The following is a 26,540-nucleotide window of genomic DNA, read 5'->3' as shown; positions in this document are numbered from 1 at the left end:
TATTTTTATTTCTAGGTTAGTTTCTCACTATTAGATTAGTAAGATCAGTAAAACAAAAAAAAAATATATATATACATATTTCTCAACTAAAGAGAAAATTTTATTTTATTGATATATTATAAACAAGTATTTCACAGACTTATATTTTATAATAAAATATATTTAACAATTGTTTTATAAATAAAATGAATAAAACAAAATGAAATAAAGCTATACAAATGGAAACAAATTCAACACAAGAAAGTGCTCCGTTTTTAACTTTGTTTAGTATTTTGCCTGTCTTGTTCTTGACGCTTGCCCAGTAATTTGCTCTTTGTATCATCTAACGTATTATATTTCTTTTTAGACTTACTTTTGAAAAATTTTCGCATAAACCCCAATTTCCGAAATGGTACACAGAACAAATTAAAAGTCCTTATAGCACATATTTGAAGGAATCTAAATATTTCGTAACGATAATTTATACTTGCGCGACATATCGTAAGAAATGACATTAAGATAATGGCAAAAAATAGAATATCGTCAATTAAGTGAATGCTTCCTATAAAACTTTGCAAATATGTATACATAACATTTGCTTTGATCAACAAAGGGTTGTCATTGACACATAGAACGCCACTCAACTTTTTAACTAAAAAAATAAATAAATAAAATAAAATGTTATTTAATAATGTATTTAATATTAACATACAGTCTACATTAAATAACTCAATTGTAGAGTTCGGTTCAATGCCTAAACACATGAATACATCCTGCCAGTGATAACTTTTGGCGTTCTCTGTTAACTTTGCAAAGCAACTGTTACGAAAATAATTTTCCATGTTTCCAAATGTTCTAGAAAAACAAATTTTTAATTATAATTATGATTATTATAAATAATTTTATTTTATTACTGAAAAGAAGTTATCATACATATTTTATACACAAAAGCTTTAAAAATTTGGAGAATATCGGTAATTCAGTCTTTGGTAAAATAATAAACGTCGAAATACACTTTTTAATTGTATTATCACAATTTCAGTATCTACAAAATAGAATAATAGCTTATAGAAAAAATTATATTATTCCAATATGTCTTATATGTGTAAATTGAATAGTCAAGGATCAACTGATAGGTAATATATAATTAAAAAATAAAAAATACTACAGATTGTGATTTGAAACCAATGCTCGTTTTGTGTTAGTAGACTCTATGTTGTATTATTAACCTGAACTCAATCGATAATAAATTGAAATAAACTTAAATGCTCTTAAGTAAGAATCTTTCTTAATATATAGACCAGGGGCTGTCTAAACCAGATAAGATCGCGAACCAAAACAAATCATTAAATAGGTTGGAGAGCCGCAGAAATAAATACAAACGTATATAATTTTTGCGGAGAAAAATAAAAACACGGCAATAATGTTAAATTTAGTTTTATTAACTCCTCATTTATTTATCTATAACAATTTTATCTATATCACCATACAAAAAATGTAATGAGCGCACTAGATACAAGTTTTTTGAACCAGAGTTTTAGAAAGAAATATATACTAAAGTATTTGTTAATTAAGTAAAGAAACATAAATTCTAAAAAATTATTTAATAAATAATTACTTAATATATTTCAATTCATTTAGTTGGGGTAGCATAAAAATAAAATAATGTTGTGACGCACAAATGTTAGCCACGGGCCGTATAGGTTCATAGGCCGTGCTTTGGACAGCCCTGATATAGACAATTAAGATAACTGAATATATTTTAACTGACCATAAGAAATATTTATTTATTTATATATAAAATATATATCCATATATATGAAATATATAAAACATACAACAAAATCATAATTTTTATTCAATTAAGCTGAACTATAAATATGTTACAAATAAGAAATGCAGGTCTATCAATAAATCATTTATATGTGTCCATCGAAAATTCAATTTCAATCCCATAAACCCTTTATATACAAACAATTTATCTTTAACATAACAGAAAGCCTTTGCAGTAGATTACCGAAAATGGTGAAATGTTTTTCAAAGATTCGTAAATCACCATAACCTTCCCCCCTGTCATCTAGCAAAATCAACAAAATGTACCAAACCTGTCGGTGGCTATAAAAAGAGCATATGTCAGCAACATTTTTCGAGTGTCTGTTGATGAGTTCACACACCTGCTACCACAACATACGAGCTCCAGATATCTAAATTTTAGAAACAAACAGAAAAGTTTAGAAAGAAAACACGTCCCTTACACGTTTGGCTCATTTATTTTTTAATCCGATTATGGTGCTATATTGAAAAGTTGAAAAATTGTTGTTACTGCTAAAGACTTTTCACTTATGTGTTGGAAGCTAAGCTTCTTAAAATTTAAATACGCTTAAATTAAGTGATAAGCTATAAAGTTAAATTAATAATAAGTAATAAAGCAAATGAATTTTAAGATAAATACTTATGTACAGAAATTAGTTTCAATATTAGAGAACACAGATTTCTTAAATTAATAATAAGAAATAAAGCGAATGAATCTGGAGAAAAATGCATGTAGACTCGGATAAATGTTTTCTAAATATAACCAACACAAAGCATAAAAACCTTATACTGGAGTATTTCCAGAAACAGAAAATAAAAATCAATAATAAAAAAAATTAAGGCTCTGTTTATTACGCGTAAGTGGAGACAGAACCCGTCGAGAGTGAGAGTAGGAGATATGGTAATAAACTGGGTGGACAAACGATTCAAATGGCTTGAACATATTCAACTGAAAAGAATAAGCTGTGCCAAAATTCTTTATTAGCTCCAACCGCCATTCAAAAATAAAAATCTCATTGCTAAGAACAGGAAGCTCTTCTATATGGATGTGTAGCGTTCAGCAAGACCTCAAATCCTACTATTCACCAGCTAAAAATTGCACAAAGCCAGGCTCTAAGAGGACTTTTCAAGGTACCATGGTACATTGGGATGAACGACATTCTCAAGGACCTCAAGATTGATTCGATCAAAAAATACATAAAGGATTGAGCCCTGAAATTATTTACGAAAATTAATTGATAGGCATACCAACACCGCGTTATCGAATTTCAGAATGGTTACAGGCTCCTGGGGAGCCTGATGAAGTGATAAACAATAATCTAGTCATGGCGTAGAGAGGGGTTATGAAGAAACCACGTAGGTAATAGAGAGTAAAAGTGCTTAAGTGCACTGACTCAACTAGCCTCAACATAATAATAATAATAATGTTTTTAATTATTAAAAAACAAATTTTTTTAAATTAATTTAAATAATTATGTTAAAATATTGCAAATTTGTTGGAAAGTTAAAAATATTTTTAATCATTTTCACATAACTTTAAAAAGAACTTTAGATAAATTTGTTTGTGAGAATCGATACAATAAGAAACTTACCACAATTGAGCTTAGCACAGATGATGTTATTTATAAAATTTGCAGGAACGAAGAGGAATATTATCACAAAATCACTAATAAGAAATTTAACGATGATTTTTACAAATCAAAAGTTAAATTTTTTTACCTCTGAGACGTAGTATTTGCTTTTAAATCAAAGTTAACTTCAGATTTGAAACAGTACGACCTGAAATAAAAAATTTTATTTTAATGTATTTATTTTTTATTAAATTAAAATTTTGTGTATATTTTTTTATAACATTTAATACTGTGATATATTTTTTATTTTAAATAGTGTAAGATTTCTATGTCATTTACTACATATCAGTAAAAAAAAAATACTAAAGTACTATATAACTGTAATCAAACATTTAATACAGAGTGAAAAGATAAACGAATAATAAACTTTAATAATTAATGTATTCAGTGTAGGTGTAGGTTAAATTATATCAGTGGTTTCCAACCAATTTTTGACTAAGGACCACTATGATATTTTTATATTTAGTAGGGATCACAAAATTTAAGAATTATGAACTGTATTATTATTTTAAGATGCTTTATGCATCTCTGGTATAATGTATAATAAATTTTATAAGTACATAGGTACATTGTAGAGGCTATAAAACAGACATAAAATTACTTGGAAATTTTTGTATTTATTTTCTAATAAGTGAGGTATCAGTGGCCAAACTACAAGCTATGTATCCGTATCTTTTAAACCTAATTCACAGACCATTTTTAACTATCTTGTGGACCACCTGAGGTTGGAAACTTCAGAGCTAAATAAACAATATTTTCAATAACTTTGTTCTATATTTTTAGGTATTTCATTATTTTTATACGTCATCTTAATTTCTTATTTAACAATAAGTTCACTATTATTAAAAGTCTAAATTTTAATGTGATTGTCAAAAAAAAGTCACCACTGAAGTTTTGTTTTGTTTTTTTTTATCAACTTACGCCTACTGGTGCATTGTGCTACCGTATTATTAAAAACCTACACCACTGAAGTTAATCGTAAAAAACTTTACAGGAAACCAACTAGGAATATAAGTCCTTGTTAACTATTAAGTGATATGTAGTCATTGTGTACTCTCCTTCATTTATTCTACATAATGTCACAAATTAGTATATTAGTATGCACATCCCTCTATAGGAATGTTACATTCCAGATTTTTATGATGATTCTCTTTTTCTTTCCAAGTAGCGCTACGCACAGTTTTGTTAATACAGAATCGGTAATGAGAACCTTCATTGTCAAAATCGTTGAAAATTATATATGAAGATTTACTAAACAGTTAAGTTAGTTTATAGATTTTTATATTGGAATGTTTCAATGTTGCTAGGTGTGGACAACCAACTGCTCAATTGGTTTTTTTTTTTTTACTTTTTACAAGAAACTTTTACATATCTGGTTGAATGGGATACTTGACTTTTTAATATAGCTCTTCGGTGAGCAGTGGTTTATCAACATCGCCACAAATTTTGTCTTTCTTAGATCTTGACTTTGCTAAGTAAGATTTCTGTTCCCAACAAATTGTAGCTTGACAATGTTAATTCCAATTTTTTTCAGTTTGTTATAGTTTTCTATTTATGTTCTGGTTATCTTAAAAAATAATTATGAGAACCTTTTAATCAGATTTAGTATTTGTTCCTCTGCTAATGATGCTACTAGATAGGAATGATTGATTGGACAGCGCAAGAATAGCAACTCTACTGTTGGAAAAAATTACAATTTGTGTAAGGATGCTTCTGATATCAGTCGACCTACTTCTATGATAGTAAAGATCGCGGTTTTGAAGATACTAAATGAACTCATAATGTGTAAAGATCTTCTTATATCTTTCTGTATTTAATATATTTGTGATAGTACAAAATAAGTACATATGTTTGCAACGCCATCAACTAATTTTTTACCCAAAACTTATTTACCAAAGAAGCTCTGTTAATATGGGTATAAGTGAAATTTTTAAATAAATTGTCATATAAATAAAATGAAAAATTTGGTAGGATAATAGTTCGATTCCTGGTACTTGTAGTCTCAAAAAATTATTCACAAATATTAAATACAAGAATTATTTTCAAGACAACGTTTAAATAAATTTTTGTTGTTGTAGTTCACTACTGTTCGAAGCAGCTCTTTTAAAATGTAAAATGAAAAATAAATAAATATAAAATAAAAGGAGAAAATAAATTAAAGTTAAATAATTATAATATGATATATGATGAAATCCGAATAATATATACATTATATTATATAATAATTTTCGGTATTTTAGCGCAACGTATACAATATATTATATTAATTTCAATAAATAAATGAACAGAGTTATATACACAAGTTAAAATACATTAAACACACAATACTAAAATAATTATGGTAGAATACACAAGTGTGATTTGTATCTAACTAACATTTTGAAAGTAAATTACTGTGTATCTCTTGTATACCAGTTTCGGATCAATATATTGTCTAGGGCATAATAAACTTTAACAAAAATCTACCTTTTATTTAGTAACAGTACCAATAATATATGGAGAAATTATTTCAATCCAAACTTATTCTTTACCTTGGTTCTTATAAATGGTTGATACCTGAGTTATAAGTCACTGCAATGAATAAGAAGTTGAAATAATAGTTTATATTTATTTAAGTTGTAATTTTAAAAATAATGAGTATTGTTTTACTTACCGTTTCAGGTGTATTGGAATGTTGAAAATCAGATCAAATAAAAAGTTAAGAAGAGGAAACTAAAATTAGAAATAAGAATAATTAAATTCCTTATAGCAATAAACGTAATGTTAAATACCAAATATAAATTTAAATTACAACATTAAAATCTTAAATATTGTATAAAACTTAAAAACTCCTGAATGTTTGATTTAACTGATATAAATATTTTTAAGTATAAAATATTTTTAATTTCATTAACCATAAAAAAAATATAACATTTAAACTAATTTGTACTTGGTCTTCATTAAGTTGATTGCTTAAATATATACGAATTTAAAATTACCTTTAAGCGTTAACTAATCAGCAAAATATGTGTGGAATTCTAAACAAACATTCCTTTAACGTTTCAATTTAATTCATCTACACATCTAATTTTGAAATCCTCAATAGCCAAAACCCGAACTAATCAAATATTGTATTTTTATAGAAACATTGAAAAAGCATAGCAACTATTGACACAAATCCAGGACGAATGAGGTGTTTTAATGAATACCAAAACTATTTCGTTTTTACTTTGAAGTTTATAATTTAGCTGAAAACAATACGTGGTGTAAGATTTTAAATCCAAAAAGTATAGAAACAACAAAACTAGTATTTAGCAATTTAGTATCGAATTTTCCAAATTAAATTAAAATTTCATTTATTTAAAATTGTTCAGTTTTTGAACTTTTTAGAAACATTAATAGTCAAGTTGCAGAAATAATTAAAACTACCTGTGAGCGAAAGTAATTTTACAAAAAAAGATTCATATAATATTTTTCAACTAGATTGCGGGTGGTTGTATGTCATTTAAAAGGTCATTTAAAGTGATTTAAGAATTATAGCTAAGATAGATATCGTGAGTATATCACATCTAATCATTAAAGTGTAAGGATGTTTAGTTCTCTCTAGTTATATCTGTCTAACTATAATGACTTGAGAACCGTATCTGAAATTGTGAGGATGTCTGACTCTTGCGATAGGCTACCAGTAAATCAGTCATTTGTGTGCTTCTTCAACGCAATGAATGTATTTATTTTAAAAAACCCAAGCGAAAAAAATTTCACCAAGATTGAATCACTTGGTAACAAGACCATGTGTTACAGCTCGAATTATAGATGCAAAACGTTACTCAGATGTAATATCTGGGTTTACAGCTCTTTAACAAGCTAAACTAGAAACATCATATCGAGCATATAACTAAATGTCATGAAATAAATTACTTAAATGGGCACTATTTTCAACTTAACTTTCATTACATCCAATCTGTAGGTAGATGAGTTTGTTTATTACATGTTGTCAAATATAAGAAACGTCTATTTAACGACATCAATGTGAAAAATATTGAAGTTCTGGATCTTACATAGCAATTGAGAAATGATTTCAGAATAGATATTCATCAACCATTGACTTATCATATCTGCCCGAAATTCTACCACCTACTTAGTATAGCTACTTCTAGCTATACTTCCAAAATGCACGAATCTCCGTTATTATATCGCTGCAGTGGTTGAAGAACCACAAAGTTTCTTGCAATTACTTGCAATCTTGCTATACCTAAATCCATGTATATATGCTTGCAACTTAACAAAAAAAGGAAAAAAACAACTCTTTTGATATGTGGATATGTATGCTACAAAAAGTGCTGTTTTATTTTGATGTTGCAATTCTGCAACAGAGGCGTTCTGGTACTCATGCAATTTGGGTATACCCTTTTGTGCACCTTGCAAAGACTTTACAAGACAGAGTGAATATCCGTTATATGTTAGAAATTTTCTCGCAAACTAAATACTATGAAAATCTTAATTCTAAAAACAGGAAGCTGTTATATAACCAAATAATTCGACTGTCACTTCTATATGGATGTGTAGTGTTCAGCAAGGTCTCAAACAGTAATATTCGCCAGCTAGAAATTACACAAAAGAAGGCTCTGAGAAGACTTTTCAAAGTACCATGGTGAATGAATGACATCCTCAGGGACATCAAGATTAATCCATACAAAAAATACATAAAGGATAGAGCCTTGAGATTATTTACGAAAACTGACAGGCGTTATCGAATCTCAGAATGGTTACAGGCTCCTCGCGGAAGTATGCAGATCTGAAGTCAATTATTACTTAGTTTGATGAAGTGATAAACAATAATCCAGTCAAGGCGTGGAGAGCAATTATGAAGAAACCTTGCAGTTAATAGAGAGTAAAGTGCACTGACTCAACTAGCCTTAACATTATAACAGATTTGTAGTTTACCTATTATTATGTATAGATATACAAAAGATATATATAAAAGATATTTTTATATTTATAAACACAATATAACTGTTACAACTTCCATTTAGTTTTTTTTACGTTTCTAATAACATCAATCATATTTGTAGTGTTTTTAGTTTTTTACATTTTAGCAATAATATAGAAAACAAAAAAAAAAAAAAATAGTTTGAGCTTCGACTTTGTTTAATTGAAAAAAAACTTTTGCCATGTAATTTGTTCTTTTGATGAAAATATTCATTTTGCAAAGTTTGTTTGCAGAAATCGACAAAATATATATTCAAAACTTGTTAAATTTAGTTTTCAAACTTACAATTCCACTTGATACTAAAATATGTATATCTTTGAGTGAATGAGGAATATTTTTAGTAAAAATAACAATTTGAATGTGGTATTTGTGGGGCAAATATTTTAAAATTTTCTATATAACGAATGACCTACATGAATATGCTCAGTATTATATGTTTTGTGCATTTTAAATAAGAAATGAAATGATTAAAGCATATATTATTACTTACGCGACATGTAAAACATGTAAAAATGTAAAAATAAAACAACAACAAACACATCTTAAATCCTACCTTTAAGGATTTAGGATTTACCTCGAATTCACTTCATCATGCACATCAAATATTAAAATTTTAAGCACAGAGTGGCAGTCGTAGACGTTAAGTCCTACAGAATAAATCCGCAACCAGATGACAACGAAAAGTTAGAGCAAAAACAATATGTTGGATGTTGTGTTTTGCTGAAGGTCAACAACGAATGGAAAGCAGGATATGCTCGTATATAAAATGAAATTTTTATAAAAGTAGCAACATGCCATTTGCATAAAAACACAAAAAATTGAAACAGGATATTCTAGGTTGTGTTTGAAAAAGGATTCATACGACATGCGCACCGTCAAAAAAATATGCAGATGCAAAATAAACTAAGAAAAACCAACAATTCAAGCGCAACAAATATTAAATGTCCTTTTATGACTTTGCAATATTTTGGTTGATTTTTTGGAACACAGTTTTCGGTGGTGCAGCATTTTAAATCGTCATGTGTCATGTACCAGTAGTAGTATCCAACCAGAACTATGTTAACCTGTTAGAGCTCATAAAGCTATCAAAACTAATTGTTTTATTTCGGTCACTTATGGTGCATAACGCCGCATGTCCTTGTTATTGTTATTATTATATATCTTTTTTTGCTTAAGCTTTGTGTGTTTTTATGTTATCGACCATGCAAAAAAATATTAGCCAATAAATCAAGCACAATTAAATAAAAATGAAATTTAAATAAAGTGAAATAAATTCAATTTATTGTTATGGTAGCAAAACATAACTTAATTGTGTCATTAAATTGCAAAGAATTTATTATTTAATATTCCATTTATTCAATACTATGTGGTACTTATCCGAGTAATTGTTTAAAATTGTTGTTAAACTTGTTAATTATCAATCATTAAATTAGATTCACAACAAACATAGCCAAATTTTTTTTTAACTATAAACATATATATAAACCGTGTGCGAGTTCAAGTAAATTGAGGTAAAATAAATTGAGATTTCCTAGGGATATTCTGCACTGCCTTTATGTAAATATTTATTTCTTTCTAGATTTTAAATTTATTTATTTAACATGTTATTAAATTTTCACAATGGTAACACCTAATTTACCTAATTTTAATCTAATTTACCCTACTCGAAATTCTGGAAAATAGCAACATTTGCTGCTATACCGACATAATTTACTATTTCCCTTAATTTACCATCAATTTACTCGAACTTACACACGGCCATAAAACATATAAAAGTAAAGTGTACCAATTAACATTAGTTTCCAGTCGTACGCTTGAAAACCGTAGTTTTGCATTAATTTTAAGAGTGTAGTGGATTGCAATTACTTTGTGATAAATGGCGATAAAAAATATCAGTTACATGAATACATAAAAAATTACAGTAAAAGTGAGAAACTTAGTTTTATAACCGGGCCTGTGATAACAAAACTGCGCCTATATATGCTAGATCAAGGTTGTCCAAAGCACTGCCCACGAACTGTATGCGTCCCGCGGATATTATTGTTCGGCCCACGGATAATATATATGCGACCCACGGATAATATATTGCGGCCCGCTGATAATGAATGTGCGGCACGCATTAATGGAAACTGTTCTCAATTTAAAACATAGAGTATCATTCATTAATAACTAGAATAAAACTGTAAATTCAAAAATTCAAAAAATAATTAGTATAAAATCTGTTTAAAAATAACTAATTCATGGCATAAAAAAATTGGAGTATATAATTTAATGGTTAAAATATTTTTTAAATGACTATTTCTATAGAAAAACTATAAATTTCAATATAAAAGGACTCCTTCGAACTAGAGTTTAGCAGAAAAGACTTAAGGAATGTGAAAGATATTCTTTACTAATGTTATTAGAGAAAATCAATATATGTATGAAACATATAATATTTTTGCTTGAAGTCACGAAACCTATGCTGCAAGGTCTGTCATACGGAACTCAGATTTTTTAAAAGCGGAATTTTTGCCTTTTTATACTTTTATCGTTTTATTTTTAAATTAATTTTTAGTCGTTCTGTCTTTATGAGATTTTTCGATATAAGGCTGCCATATTAAAGCATATCAAATTATTTGACTGAGTTATTTCGAAGAATTGCTAAATCCTCTGTCAATAATGTAGTATTAGTTTTCCTTTAATTTTTTATCTTTTATTTTATAGCAGTCATACCAAGTTTTAATCAAGCAGAGCTTCGGCTGTAGATGCAAAGCTTTTAAACTTGTTAAAAACCATGTCAGTAGCATATTTAGCCACAGTAATGACGTTTGAGACAGACTTCTGCACTATATATTATGTCCAACATTGGTTTTGAAATCATTAAAGTTAACATAGACTTGAAAGTGGAATAACTATAACCCCCAATATTAAAAATTACTACTTGATAATGATCATTAATACCATGTTTAAAATTAATGAAACTTTCCGGATTTGATATAGATAAGACTTAAAACAAAAAACAAATAATATTTTATATATACAAAAATACAAGACATTGATCAAGAAATTGATATGGTGGGTGATATAATAGTGATAACAGTGATATATACGTATTAATATATAAAGTCGGCACACTTTAAGTTAAGAAATATTAGAAAATCAGTATCAGTTATAATAACAATAATTCAATTAATTGTTTGTCCTCTTGTTAGTAGTAATACTTCAATTGTATGATGTTTAAATATCAACAATTATTTGTAATAGGTTAAGTAAGGTTACTGGGGCCGTTCGAAGACGCACTTAGATCATGAGGTTCATTGTGATAGCCGTAAGAATTTCACATCTGTTACTATCACCAATCAGTACTAGCCACAAAGCCACGAGCTAGGGAAATAGAATTAAGCTCTCTAAGTGAATTGAAAAAATGCGAGCCTAAGTAGGAGATTCTATGTCTTAGGAAAGCAGGACAGTATAACTGAAGGTGTATGAGTAATTCCTCTTCGTCATTCTCCATGCAACGTCTACAGTGCAAGGAGGTCGTGGTACTGAGTCTCACGGCATATCCTCCCAACGGGCATTGTCCCGCAATAACTTCCACTATCTTAGACAAATTCTAGGAATAGGTTGTCACTGTTGACCATCTTTTCCTAAATGTCCGGTGTACCCATAATTGTATTCGATACCGACAGGAAGCAAGTGGTATACCCGCCCTTTCTTTTTCCAGAAGAATTTGTGCGGTCGTATTTGTAATAGACTATCAACAGATATATAAAAAAAATTTCATATAATTTATTCATAACTTAGAATTAAATTTGATGTAAATTTACTATATAATATAGATTTTATTGCCTTAAAAAAAATGTATATTCCAAAGTAATTCAAATAAAAAAAAAAATTGAAAAATAAAAACTCTATTTGACTCCTATTATAAATTATCTTTCCATCAGAAAATTTAAATCATTAGACTTAAACCGACCAGCAACACCAAATGAAACTTAAAATTCATCAAATAATTAATTTTTCATCAGAGTCATCGGATTAAATTGCTCAACAAAAGAAATTTTCATCAAAATCTAATTTGTCACATGTGTGTCATTTTCAAACAATGGAAAGATGAGTAATTTAAAATCTGATACCATTGAATTACAAGCTCCTGAATGAAAATCGCTCCTCCATGCTCCATCGATTTCTGCCATACACACAGCATCAATGGCAGTTACTATGCTTACACAAACAACAAAAGATTTCAATTATTTGGAAAACAGATTTAACACTTTGAGCTCAGCATAAAAGAAATAGAAGAAAGGAATATTTTCACAGCAACTGAAAGGAAAATTATTCATAAAGAAAAATGTATGACACTTATAATTCCAACATGTAAATTTAAGATTTATGTTGTTATGAAAATCATTTGACTTAGTGTTTGAATGGAATATTAAATAAATTTAATTTTATTAAAATAATTCTTTTACACAGTATATGTATGAAGTTCGTTCAGTTACAAATGGTACTTAAATATTTAAATATTCTAAATTTTGATGATAAACAAGTATTCTTCAGAAGATATGAAAGGCTATTGATTCTAATTAAATTTTCAATAACTTTTGTATATAAAATTTTTCGGTTATATTAAAAAGATTTCATTGTTTAGTTTGTTCATTGTTTAGTAATTAATTATTATAATGAACATATCCTAATAATTCCTTCGAAAACGAGATATTTACACTTGAAAGTTTTAATATTACAAAATAAGAAAATTTTGTTATACAGACAAACTTCCATAACTCGAACTTCTATAACTCGAATTTTCTATAACTCTAACAAAATAGAGTCCAACAGGGTTTAGAGAGCAAAATGCATACAATTACAAAAGAATTTTTTAACTCGAAGTCTTCATAAGTGGAACAGTTTTTTGCAAAATGGCACTACGAGTTATGGAATTTGGACTGTATTTGGAGCAATATTAGTGGATTTTAAAAAATATTTTTTTTTAAATAAATATAAGCTTTAGTCTAAAATGTTTTTAATATATTAAGTAAATATTAATATATTAAGAAAATAATCTCGAGTGGTTCGGGATTCTATTCTATATAAAGAAAGTATTTTTAAATGATTAAGATATAGCTTTTTAAACAGTTCTATATAAACAGCTCATGAAAAAATAATATCAAAAAATGAATTAAAAATTTTAAATATTAAAATATTTGAAATATAACTGCTTTATTCAAAATTTGTCTGCATACTTTACCATTTGCAATATATGAAAAATATGTCAGTATGGATGTGCTGAAGAAAGTCATTGTTTAGGAATGGGCCAAAATACCGAAAGATCACATTCGTGAAACAAGCAACTATTTTTTTAACCGTTTGAAGGCCATAGTCAAGACAAAACGTGACTACATCGAGCTAAAGTGAATGGATTCTGAAATTTTGATTATTCCCACAAAATTTTGTAATTTGAATCAATAAAAAAATGATTTCATCCAATAAGATATGATCACTTGAATAGATAACAGTTCAATCGTCTAACCCCGTATTTGCAGAAAACGAATGCTTCATTTGACATCTTTTGTATCAGTAAATAATATGCCATTCATTGGCGTGGTTAGTTTGATTGTAAAATAACATTCAAATTAGTTATTGTAATGATCGATCATGTGAACTGGTCACCACGATCTCTGCTCTTACCCAAATATTATATGACAATATGTGAACTTACTGGTTTACTCAGAGAAACTAGAGACATCCATAAAGTAATTGTCCATGTACCGCCTTAGGGCAATGTTAAGCAGACAATCATATGACGAATGGTCACGATAATGGTACACTCTTTTTGATCATGATCAAAAGGCATGTTATATGGAAAGTCATATCATAATTGTCAATTTCCTACTTTTACTACTATTTTTTACGTTTTTTTGTGCTTGAAGTTAAAAAGTATTTCATTTTGTGGTGATATGCTTAAGTTGGATTATAGTACACTATTATCTTTTGAATACAGCCCTTTTAATGGGCTATTACCAAAAACATAGAAATATAAAGACATGTAATTTGCCTCTGTTAAAAAAATCATGAATTCTGAAAAGGTACACGCAATGGGAAAAACATGTCTGTTCAAACATATAAACAATCGAACTTATTATTTTATGTATGATCAATATTTTGTTAGGGAAGTCAGCAATCAAACCAATAGCGAACATGTTGTATTTTGCTTGGACAAAATCATATAGAAAAAACTCTAATATCAGAGCAAATGCACACATAGCTTCTAGCTCATGCGTATGTAAGTTTCTTGGTAAATTTTTTCTACTCTTCTTTTTATTGCACACTTACTAAATATATATGTGCATGGGTAGGTGAGACAATATTTTTGAATGTGATGCTTGGATTTTGTTTGTGTGCTTTTTTTTTTCTTAAAATATATGACTGGCTTCGTGTGCATGAAATGCACAAGTCTTCCAAATTATTTAAAATTTGATTTTTGCTGAAATTTTATACTAGCTTCATACTAAAATATGATGTTTGCCTATGACATGATGGAAAACACCGGAGTAGCGCAACCACAGTTGTTATTAGTGTAAATGCTCTTAATATGTTTGGCTATCAAGACTCGGCTATGCCATACAGTAATATTCATAAACACCATATTATACACATAATTGATTATTTTTTATATATTAAGTTTTTATTATTATATTCTTATATGAAATTGAATAGAATTATTAACTAAATTTAATTACTTAAATTATATAGAATATAATTATAAACCTTAGATAACTAATTATACAAAATTAACTAGAACTATTAACTATTAATTACATATTACTTATAACTATTTAAAATAAAATTATTTATATAAGGTTGAATAATATTATTTATTGTTAATTTTTCTAATCATTCATAAATATTATTAGACTAATATTTTTACATAAATATAAATTTTTACAATTTTTTAATTTATTTTTAAATTTTGCATTATCTTGGCTAATTTTTAGTACCCACTTTGAGTTCTTATATAATAAAACTTTTATTAAGAAGTCCAACAAAATTTCGCGATGGCTCCCGCACATCGGCTCCTCAAACCAATTTTCGCTTTGTACATTTTTTTTCATTTCTTCTTTTATGCTATTTATTATAATTTTTTTAATGCCATTTACATGATATTCCTTATATTCCATATATGTAACAAATTTTCACGTATATTTTGCATATCACATTTCAATCAAAATTTAATTGCGTGCAAGTCAATACCTATATACATATATTTCTTTGCGTTTACTAATTATTAAAAAATTATGGCTATTGTTTATAAAAAGTGTATTTTGAATTGTCGTTTTAATGACATAAGTGTTATCAAATTTTTTAAATTTCCAAATGACAAAACCTTATTATCAAAATGGATTCAAAATTTAAACTTTTCAAATAGTTTTGTTCCTTCTAAAAAGGATTTGCTTTGCAGCAGACATTTCAGTGATAATTGTATTGGAAATCGGCGATTAAAACATGGATGTGTGCCAACATTAAATTTAGGTAGTACACAAAAGCATTATTGTTTGTTTCCTTTTAATGATAATATTATAAATTAGGTCATAACTTTAAAGTAGCAAATGAATCCAACTTAATTGTGAAAAAGAGGGGAAAAAAATGTTGCATTCAGTTTTGTTCCAGCACCTCTGAAAAACACAGACTTTTTCACTTTCCAAAAGAAGCTACCTGTAGAGATACTTGGCTGAAAGCTTGCAAGGTGGAGGATAAATCTACATTGCTTATATGCAGTCGGCATTTTGAAAGCATATATTTAAAATCTTATAGATTACCGTCTAATGCTGTTCCGTCATTGTTTTTAGAGACAAATTCTAATGTCCCTTTGAAAAGATGTCGTATTCAATTACAGAATGAAGATCTAACTTTAGAAGAGTTCGAACTGTATTCCGACAGAGCAACTATAGAACATATTGTTGCCAATAAATGTTTAATTTTTATGTTGAAAGCAACTTTTGCTAGTTGGAAGTTCACTCTTAGCTATTATCCAGTTCAGCAACTAGATAGTGAGTATTTTTTATATTCTAGTCCATGCATGTGGATCAAAACTTTTTATTTTTCCAGAAACTGCACTAAAGAAAATTGTATATGAAAATTTAGATTGTGCATTTACGATTGGATTGAGCGTGCACAGCATTATTTGTGACCAAGCTTCAACTAACGTAGCCTTTTTCCAAATGTATTTTAATAAAACCAACAACTGTGCTGTACTACATTATAAAGGTAATGCAGTATATATTCTGTATGATTACTGTCATTTATTTAAATCTATTAGAAATACTTTTCTTAGTACAGATTTAAGAATTAATTCTAGTTTTGCTTCCTCTGAAATTGTTAGGGTTTTATTTAAAAAAGATTCTGAAAACATGCATTTTAGAGCATGTCCTAAATTAAAATATGAACATATTTATCCTAATAATTTTCAGAAAATGTCCGTTAGAAAGGCCACACAATTATTAAGTAAATCTGTGGCACAGGCTATAAAATATTATGATGGTCTTAAATTATTTAAAATAAATGACAACTTAAATAACGCTGTTTCCCCAACAGTCGAATTTATAGAGACCATGAACGATATATTTGACGATTTGAATTCCAAATATATCTTGGATAAAAATTTTTTAAAACGCCCATTTTTTAGAAAAGATGATGGAAAGCGTGATCGATATCAAAGTTATATAAATTTTCTGAAAACTGTTACCCCTGTTAAGAATAACCACTATAAATGTTTTGATGGTTTAATATATACACTTCATTCCATACTACAATTGTCCGAAAATCTTTTTAAAAAACATTCTAAAATTTCATACTTTTTACCTGGCAAACTGAACCAGGACGCTTTGGAAAATACATTTTTTAAAATAAGGTCCATGTCAGGTCTTAACACGCACCCATCTGTTAACGAAATAAAATATATTTTAGCCAGACTAATATCCATGAAGGTAATCATGCATTCAAACTTCCGCAACAACAGCAATTGCGAATCAGATGATTCAACGTTTCTGGATATTAAAAATGTGTGTCATGAAGAATTTCTTTTTAGACAGTTTGATGATGATAATACATCAAATGATATTCCTTCTATAGATGCAACAAACAATAATAATTTACCAGTACAGAGATACTTTGTAGGCTACGGCATTAAGAAAATCTTTTTAAAAAAAATTAACTGCCCAAAATGTTTAGAATTCACGTCAAAAGTAGACACAATGCTTGATCTGTACTCGGAACAGTTTATAAAAATCAAAAACTTTGATGTAGATCAGCTTTTACTAAAAAATCCTTCGGACGATCTCTATAAAATGTGCGTTTTACATTTTGAAATTTTTAAAAAAATATTTGAAAAGTATTATTATATAAATGGCATTAAAAAAATTATAATAAATAGCATAAAAGAAGAAATGAAAAAAAATGTACAAAGCGAAAATTGGTTTGAGGAGCCGATGTGCGGGAGCCATCGCGAAATTTTGTTGGACTTCTTAATAAAAGTTCTATTATATAAGAACTCAAAGTGGCTACTAAAAAGTAGCCAAGATAATGCAAAATTTAAAAATAAATTAAAAAAATTGTAAAAATGTATATTTATGTAAAAATATTAGTCTAATAATATTTATGAATGATTAGAAAAATTAACAATAAATAATATTATTCACCCTTATATAAATAATTTTATTTTAAATAGTTATAAGTAATATGTAATCAAATTTAGTTAATAGTTCTAGTTAATTTTGTATAATTAGTTATCTAAGGTTTATAATTGTATAATCTATATAATTTAAGTAATTAAATTTAGTTAATAATTCTATTCTATTTGATATAAGAATATAATAATAAAAACTTAATATATAAAAAATAATCAATTATTGTATAATATGGTTTTTATGAATATTACTGTATGGCATAGCCGAGTCTTGATAGCCAAACATATTAAGAGCATTTACACTAATAACAACTGTGGTTGCGCTACTCCGGTGTTTTCCATCATGTCATAGGCAAACATCATATTTTAGTATGAAGCTAGTATAAAATTTCAGCAAAAATCAAATTTTAAATAATTTGGAAGACTTGTGCATTTCATGCACACGAAGCCAGTCATATATTTTAAGAAAAAAAAAGCACACAAACAAAATCCAAGCATCACATTCAAAAATATTGTCTCACCTACCCATGCACATATATATTTAGTAAGTGTGCAATAAAAAGAAGAGTAGAAAAAATTTACCAAGAAACTTACATACGCATGAGCTAGAAGCTATGTGTGCATTTGCTCTGATATTAGAGTTTTTTCTATATGATTTTGTCCAAGCAAAATACAACATGTTCGCTATTGGTTTGATTGCTGACTTCCCTAACAAAATAGCATTGATCATACATAAAATAATAAGTTCGATTGTTTATACGTTTGAACAGACATGTTTTTCCCATTGCGTGTACCTTTTCAGAATTCATGATTTTTTTAACAGAGGCAAATTACATGTCTTTATATTTCTATGTTTTTGCTATTACTATAATGGGTTATTATTTTTATCATAGTAATGATAAAAACCATTTTTAATCTGTTTAATTTCGTTTTAATAATCATTAAAATAGCATCTACAGAACATGGTATAAATTTAGTAAAATGTATAAATATTTGCTTAACGTTTAAACTGACTTATATTTTACAAATTCATTAACATTTTTCTTTTTACATATGCTAATAACCATCTACCTGTAATAACATCTAATAACCATCATTCCCAATAGCGGTCTAAAAGACCAAATTAGTGTGTTTCTAGATTTTTTAACTAAATTTTACGAATCTTAATATACACTGTTTTAAGATTTACTCTGTCAGAGTACAAAAACTGCTTACTTATTGATTTTAATGGATATTTTATGTGATTTGAAAGATATAAATTATGTATTTGCAAAATATTTATAATACATAAATCACGAAATTTAATAAATATGTATGTGTTTTATCAAGTATAACATGATGAACTTCTGTAAATAATAGTTTTACGGATGTTCCAAATTGCCCATAAAAATCAAAATTAATGATGTGGGCATGATTTGATACGCAACTCAATATCAGAGCAAAAAGAAAATTAATGATGTTTTAACAGAGCTTATGATTCACACAATGACAACAGAAAAATATGTAAATAAAAATAAATTTCCAAATATCTAATCATTTAATATAGGGAGTATTATAATATTTTTAGTAAATTATATTTTATAGTTAATTTATTTAACATAATATAATATATTTATTTGCTATTAGTTTTCATTTTTAATTCATGAATGCGGGGAACAATTTTATTTTTTTAATCAATGTATATAAATAATATAAAAGTTTATATCTAACGACATAACCAGTAAACGAAAATAAACGGTAAAGTAACAAACATAGTGTAGTGTTTTGTATTTTTGCTAAAAAACACTAAATGAACAAAACACTAAATAAAGTACGAAACACATCAAAAAATGTTCAAAGTTGGTGTTCATGAACACATGCTCTAAAATTATAGTGTACTGTTTACCACATCTCATGTGAAATGTTTTATGTTCTGGTTAGTGTTCTTTTCCCGAAGGTAGTGAACTTTTTAACTGTCTTTTCACGAAGGGTAGTGAACTATTGTAGTGCTCATTTCCCGAAGGTAATGCATATTAATATCTATCCAGCAAAACGTTTTGGAAAAAATTTTTGATATGCATTGCTGCTGTCTTGTTTGCATAAGAAGAAGAATATATGTTGTTTACATTTGTATTGCAGGTATTTTGTTCATGTTTTCTGTTTTTGGTTTTTAAATAAAAATATTGTATAAGCATTTTTTGATGCATATTAAATTGGTAATGTAGTACACAGATGTATTATTTTATTGCGGATAGGTATTTATAATACCAATAAAAAGTAAAAAAATAAATTTTTGATATTTTTTATATATAACACAGTATAAAACAGTAACAAATTTTTAAAAAGTTCTGTATATCGTAAATAACATTTAAATCATTGCGTAGGAATAAATAGTTTTTATTGTAACAATACATATTAGTTAATATGCTAATTTTTTCTAAGTTAATATAAAAATCAGATAGAACTAAATAAATAGTCTTTGACAAACTAATAATTTATAAAAAAACAAGATTTTCAAATTTACAATGTAAACAATTATATTGAGGAAACGCGGATCTTAGTATAAACATGGATACACCAAGGTGCTAAAATGGTTTGAACATCATTTTGTGTCCGAGCACTTACTGTTGCATGTTTTTGAAACAACCAAACCAAAAATAAAATGAAACATAAAGCAGATTTGCTGTTCAAGCATTTTAAGCAGTTCGATCCAAATGTTCGGTATTCGAAAATATCTAACCTACTCGAACGTCGTTGTTTTGGGACATTTATAAGAACACTTTCCAAAAATCAATTTAATAGTTTTAGTATTTTTTGCTTTCACACATTTTTCAGTATTTGACTTTCCGTTTCAAAAATATAAGAAAAATTTATTTAATAATAAATGTGATTTTAAAACAATTATTATATTGAATGATGATAGCCGTGACTTTTTATTTAAAGACTTATCATAAAAATATATATTAATGTAAGTTTATGAATACAGAGCATACGTTGCTTTTTGAAGAAATACTAGTAATGGAAGCTATCAAGAAATTTCATTACATTGGTCCAATTTTTTAACCTACTATTTTATTAATTTTTTCTGTTGACATCTTAAAATAAAGAAATAATTACAAAAAAAAAGAATCCCAACCAAGCTTGAATAAAAACTAGAGACTATAACAATATCTATTGACTAAGGAAATAAAATGATCCCCATCCTTTTTGTACTCTGATCCATTACAGCATTTATAAAATGCTTATGCCGTCTGTGAAACATATATATGTATATATAAACGTTAAACAAACGTCGACAGGCCACTGTAGGTTCAAGGGACATTAAAGCAGACAAAAATAATGGAATTCTATACATATATTATAACAAACAGTGGAAAGAAAAACTCATTATTAACGCTTAACCATGTAGAGTTACGATTAAAAAGTAACCAAAATGCATGTCATGTGGCACGATATTTGTATATTATGAACATATTATGAATATGTTAATATGTATATAATGAATATGAATATTATGAATATGTATATTATGAATAAAGAAACAATTTAACTAAGACATCTTTAATATAATAGCGCTATCTAATTCTTGGCATTACACAGAATTTCACACAATCAGATTAAAAGAAGAAAGGGAGTTTATAATAGTAATTAAGGGTTTACATTGAACGTAAAAGACAATAAAACTACCTCTTTCTATGTTTTATATGAAGATTCAGTCCACCGCAAATAATGTAGAAATATCTAAATTAATAGATTAATTTTATATACTGTAGTCAGAATGCTTAAAGCAAAAGACGTCAAAGATATGATTATATCTATAAACACAACAATAGTAATCCTACACCGATAATTTTTCATTTGACACATTTTCAGTTAGGAACTAATACTGTATACAATTAAATAGTATTATAATACGTTATAAGTTGCTATATACGCTTTTTTATAAAAATGAATATGTAGTTGATTAAAATATGAAATTCTATTATTCAATTTTTGTTAGTCTTTTTTTTTCTTCATAACCTAAAATAATGATACAGTGAAAGCTGTGTTAAACGAACATCTCTTTGGTTACTACTTTTCAGTTTCCATTTTTCATACAAAATATTTTTAACCAATTAGAGTAGCTGGTACCGACAGTGTTTATTTAATAGAGCTTTTATCGCATAAATTATATAGTTATATATTATATAGTTATATAATAAATGACTCTGAACTTTAAATTTGGCAGTTCGATTCTAGGTACTTGCAGTCTCAAAAAACTATTTACAAATAATTAAATACAAGAATTATTTCCAAGACCACTGATGATGTGTATTTGGCAATATTCGAAACAGCTGTTTGGTCAGCCAAAAATTCATTTAAATAAAATAATATAGAAAAAAAAATTTTGTTGTTGTAGTTTACTAGTTTTCGAAAAGCTCTTTATAAATAAATGCGTACATAAATTACAAAATACATTATGTAAGGTATATCAGATAGAAGTTTCAGTTTGGCTGAAACACAATGTTTCTTCCGTTAATTTTATAAATATATTTACTGATAGCCAGGCAGCTATAAAATCTTTAAACTCATCGACCATTAAAACGAGGTTAGTGCTGAATTGTCTTGCATTACTCATGGTGATGGCTGAATATTTTCGAATACGGATATTTAAGGCAATTGTATAACAGATGAACTAGCAAGACATGGCACCACCGCACCAATTCTTCTGGGAAAAGAAAGTGTGGGTAAATCGCTTGCTTTCTGTCTACATCGAATAAAATTATGTGTGCACCGGACGTTTAGGAGAAGATGGACTGTATTAAAATTAAGGAATTTTGGTCAGAAATTAGTAAGAAAAGATCATGGGAAATCTAACCTGAGCAAATTTAGGTAAGAAGTGGAAATTATTACGGGACACTGCCTGTTGGAAAGACATGCCGTGCGGGGCTCAATATCAGAACCTCCTTGCACTGTGGACATTGCATGGAGGATGAGGAAGAGGAATCACCAATACACCTACTTAGGGTCGCACTTTTTCAATTCACTAAGAGAGCTAAATTCTATTTCCTTAGCTTGTGCCAACGGCTATATGGCCAGTACTAAATAGTTATAGTGACAGGTGTCAAATTTTTAAGGATATCACAATGGACCTCATGGTCTAAGTGCGTCTTCGGTCGGCCCCAGTAATCTAACCTAACTAAACATTATGCAAGTAATTGTTTCTAATAATAAAACAAAAAAATAAAGATTCTGAAGTAGTTACTTATTTATTGGAAATTTAATATTTTAAATTATAAGTTATAAGTCATAACGTCAGTTATGACGGAAGTGACTATTATATTTAATAGAAATTAGCATATTTAGTAGAGAGGCTTCGAAAAGAAGTGAACTTAATTATATAAATTTAAATTGTTGACTTTAAATAAATTGCAAAACTTTCAAGTATATATTTTTATCAAATTTAATCAAAGAATTTTAAATGAAGCCGAAATTTATTCAAATAAAATTACTTGAGGCATGCATTATTTTAATTAAATCTTGAACTAAGGAGCCTTAAAACTCCACACAAATACATACATACATATGTACGAGTGTGGAAAAAAATGCAAAATTTGTTGAAATTTTTTTTAAAAATATTTTCATTTTTTTATTTTGCTATTTAAATGAAAATTTATGAAGCCACACGTACCAAATGCTTAAGCACGCATTTATTTACAACGAAATTTTAGTGCATATTTCATATTTTTTCTGACTTATATTTTATACAGTACGAGTTCTCATAATGTTCGCGCTTTACTTAACGTATAAACTCATGAATGTAAACGGACATTGTTTTTGTATAAAACTGCATGCTTTTTTCTTACGTGGGATTCGGCATAGAATTCACAGTTCCCCCGGATTATGCATGTTTATTTTCCTACTCTTTTATTTGTGTTTGTCTTTTGTTTGTTTCTGTTTCATGTTAATAACTGTTGTTTGTTTTGCTATTTTTTTATTTATTTAACTCTGCTGCTAGCAATTTTTGTTCCTTTCCCCGTATATTGTGCCGTATATCGTGTAAGCTGTAAAGGAGAATTTGGAAAGGTCCTTTATGGGACCGTATGGTCTAATATATGCAATGATGACATCGCTGCCTTATATGACATTAACATTTATACCATAGCTTCAGTGTCAAGTTTAGGGAGTTTGTTCCATAGGTTTTTATGATTTTCGTATTTGCAAATATGTTAATTTAATAACTCACATGCTGACTTCTTATTTTTTGCTACGTTCATTTCAGTGTGAACATTTTTTCAATCAAATAAATTATACAATAACACATGAAGTTTATTATTTAAGAAAAATATTTTTTAAACTTTTTCAACAAATCCAATATTTAATGTATTCAAGTTGTCTTTTGCATGTACATACATACATATATTGTTACAAAAGGACAAAATGCAATCGAGAAAAGTTTGTAATATGAGTATAACTCAGGGAAAAGCAATTTTCACATCTATGTTTTCTTATTTCATATTATTCTCTTTTTTACTCTTACTGCTGCAAAAGTGCTGCAAATTAAAAGCATTTAAAAAAAAAACTTACAAAATACATAAACATTATTAAAGATGCACTACTTCGGTTCATACAAACAAACGCATAACACAAGATACTGCAAACTGTGGTCAGAGCAGATCTCAAAAAAGAAAAAAAAATTGTTGGTACGAATATAGTTTCTCGATACAAGAAAAAAAGCTACAATGACGTATTGGCAGTCTCCAGCTATGCAATGTCATTAAGTTTTGAAATCAGTACGCAACCTGAGATGTTTTTTCTGTAAACAGAACATAGCCATTTATTTCAATTTATATAGTATAGCTGCACATATCATATGTAAGCATTCTATGGTATAATAAATTCTATATCTATATTGTTGTACTGTAAATATAACAATATATGTTTGCGGTTGAAAAATAAAATTGCGAGCTACTAAATTGAAAAAGAATTAAAATTGCAGCAAAGTTGAGAACGTTAAGTACATGAAAGTTGTAGAAATTAGGTTCCACGAGCTACTTATAGTAAAACTCAAGTAAAACACAAGTAAAATACAAACTGAGAGCATAACACAAATAAAGTGTAAAAATACGCTCTTTATGCAGATTTTTATAGAACAGCTTTGTGTAAAGTCTGGTGAGAACACCAGTGCCGCGCAAATAAACAATACAAAAATTAAAATTCGAACCAAAACAGCTGATTTACAGATCAACACAAATTTTACTTGAAATAAAATGTACGAGAAAGTCTGTGAAGCATTTTCAAATTTCATAAGAGATTTACACTCTCGCAGATGCTCTCATTTACTTGAAAATTTGCTGGTAGAACGGACTAGTGTATACACAGTATTACTCAAAATTACTACGAGTAACTCGTGGAACAGACCTAATATCATTCTGAAATAATTTACATTTTAACGTTATGAGACAAGATGATAACAAAATATTTTATGCAAATTTTCCTTGCATAGACCTTCTATGCGGTCCTAGTCTTCATATCAACAACACTAATCTATGAACTTATATTTGAGCTCAACTAAGTTTTGGTGTGCCAGGCCACCACTTTGATCTAATACCCTAACCGTCCTTTTTGTTTTAAGTCAAGAATGAGTACAAATAACGGTTTCTTAAAAGAAAAATTGTGCTAATTGAATTTACATATGTATGTAGATACACCTTTCATCATTTATGTTCAATTATATTAACGAAAAAGCTCAGATAAATCAAATTTGCAAATATAGTTTGCCATTCTTCCGAACACTTAAAAGCATTGTGGAAGTTATTAAATTATTTAAATAAACTTAAAAAAAATGCAAAAATTTCATAAAACAATTTAAGCACGTAAGAAATCTGAAAAAATTTATATTAATAGCCAAACACCTTCAAATCTTAACGTTAGTAAATTCTATAAAATATATAAAATCATGACATTAACAATGTCATTATCACATTAACATACCTTTATATCTTGAAAATTAATTTATCACATTTGTCTTTTGGTAATCAGCAATTCTCCAACAATGAGCACAACATTCAACTATAAAAAAAATTCTGTGATAAACTGTCATTTATATTCTATAAGAAAAATTTTTGACATTTCAGAGTTATTTTTTAATGCTTCAACTTAACATCTCTGAATTCTCATGTGTGTTATGACACATATTAGGGAATTCAAAAATATTAATCAAAAATTAATTAAATTAAGTTGCTTATTTATTCAAAAATCTTAATAAGCAATTTAAGACTATCGAGATAATATTTACATTTATTAAATACACAAAAGAATTACCAATATAGCAGAAATTAAAGCTTATTAGAAGTATGTAGAAAGTTTAGGATATTTAAAAAATAAAAATTATTTTACAATTCGAATAAAAATTTTAAATTAAAATTTATTTTTGAATAAAAATCAAAATTGAATGAAATTGTATACTATGCATTTTATATATATCAATTTTAAAATAACTGTTTAGTTTAGTTAAACTAAAATC

The 26,540-nt window shown here is 27.6% G+C and overlaps 1 protein-coding gene across 4 annotated transcripts; it reads right to left on the bottom strand.

The window, feature by feature from the left end:
* Positions 1–218: 218 nt before the first annotated feature.
* Positions 219–26,395, bottom strand: LOC119669474. 4 transcript variants are annotated; one of them, XR_005251611.1, is made up of 8 exons: positions 26,313–26,395; positions 26,009–26,086; positions 6,076–6,134; positions 5,889–5,993; positions 3,511–3,570; positions 3,384–3,457; positions 692–834; positions 219–631 (listed from the first exon to the last, which is right to left on the bottom strand). XR_005251611.1 is itself a non-coding variant. In XM_038079372.1 (3 exons), exons 2-3 carry the CDS (start codon positions 819–821, stop codon positions 255–257), a joined length of 507 nt encoding a protein of 168 aa, XP_037935300.1. In that variant the 5' UTR covers positions 822–834; positions 3,384–3,502; the 3' UTR covers positions 219–254. The 4 variants fall into 4 exon arrangements, 1 of the variants encoding a protein (XP_037935300.1); XR_005251613.1 differs by having other exon boundaries at positions 5,954–5,993; XR_005251612.1 differs by having other exon boundaries at positions 26,339–26,386.
* Positions 26,396–26,540: the final 145 nt, after the last annotated feature.

Source organism: Teleopsis dalmanni, chromosome 1 (genome assembly GCF_002237135.1).
Source record: "Teleopsis dalmanni isolate 2A chromosome 1, ASM223713v2, whole genome shotgun sequence".
Classification (NCBI taxonomy): domain Eukaryota; kingdom Metazoa; phylum Arthropoda; class Insecta; order Diptera; family Diopsidae; genus Teleopsis; species Teleopsis dalmanni.
The sequence above is the reverse complement of the archived record's forward strand: the minus strand, read 5'-3'. Positions and strand labels throughout refer to the sequence as shown.

Bases quoted from the DNA above. Each gene is read 5' to 3' on its own strand.
- LOC119669474 (XM_038079372.1), bottom strand. From the start codon at position 821: ATGGAAAATTATTTTCGTAACAGTTGCTTTGCAAAGTTAACAGAGAAC. The intron at 632-691 runs GTATGTTAATAT...TTATTTTTTTAG, and splicing joins TGAGTTATTTAATGTAGACT to TTAAAAAGTTGAGTGGCGTT.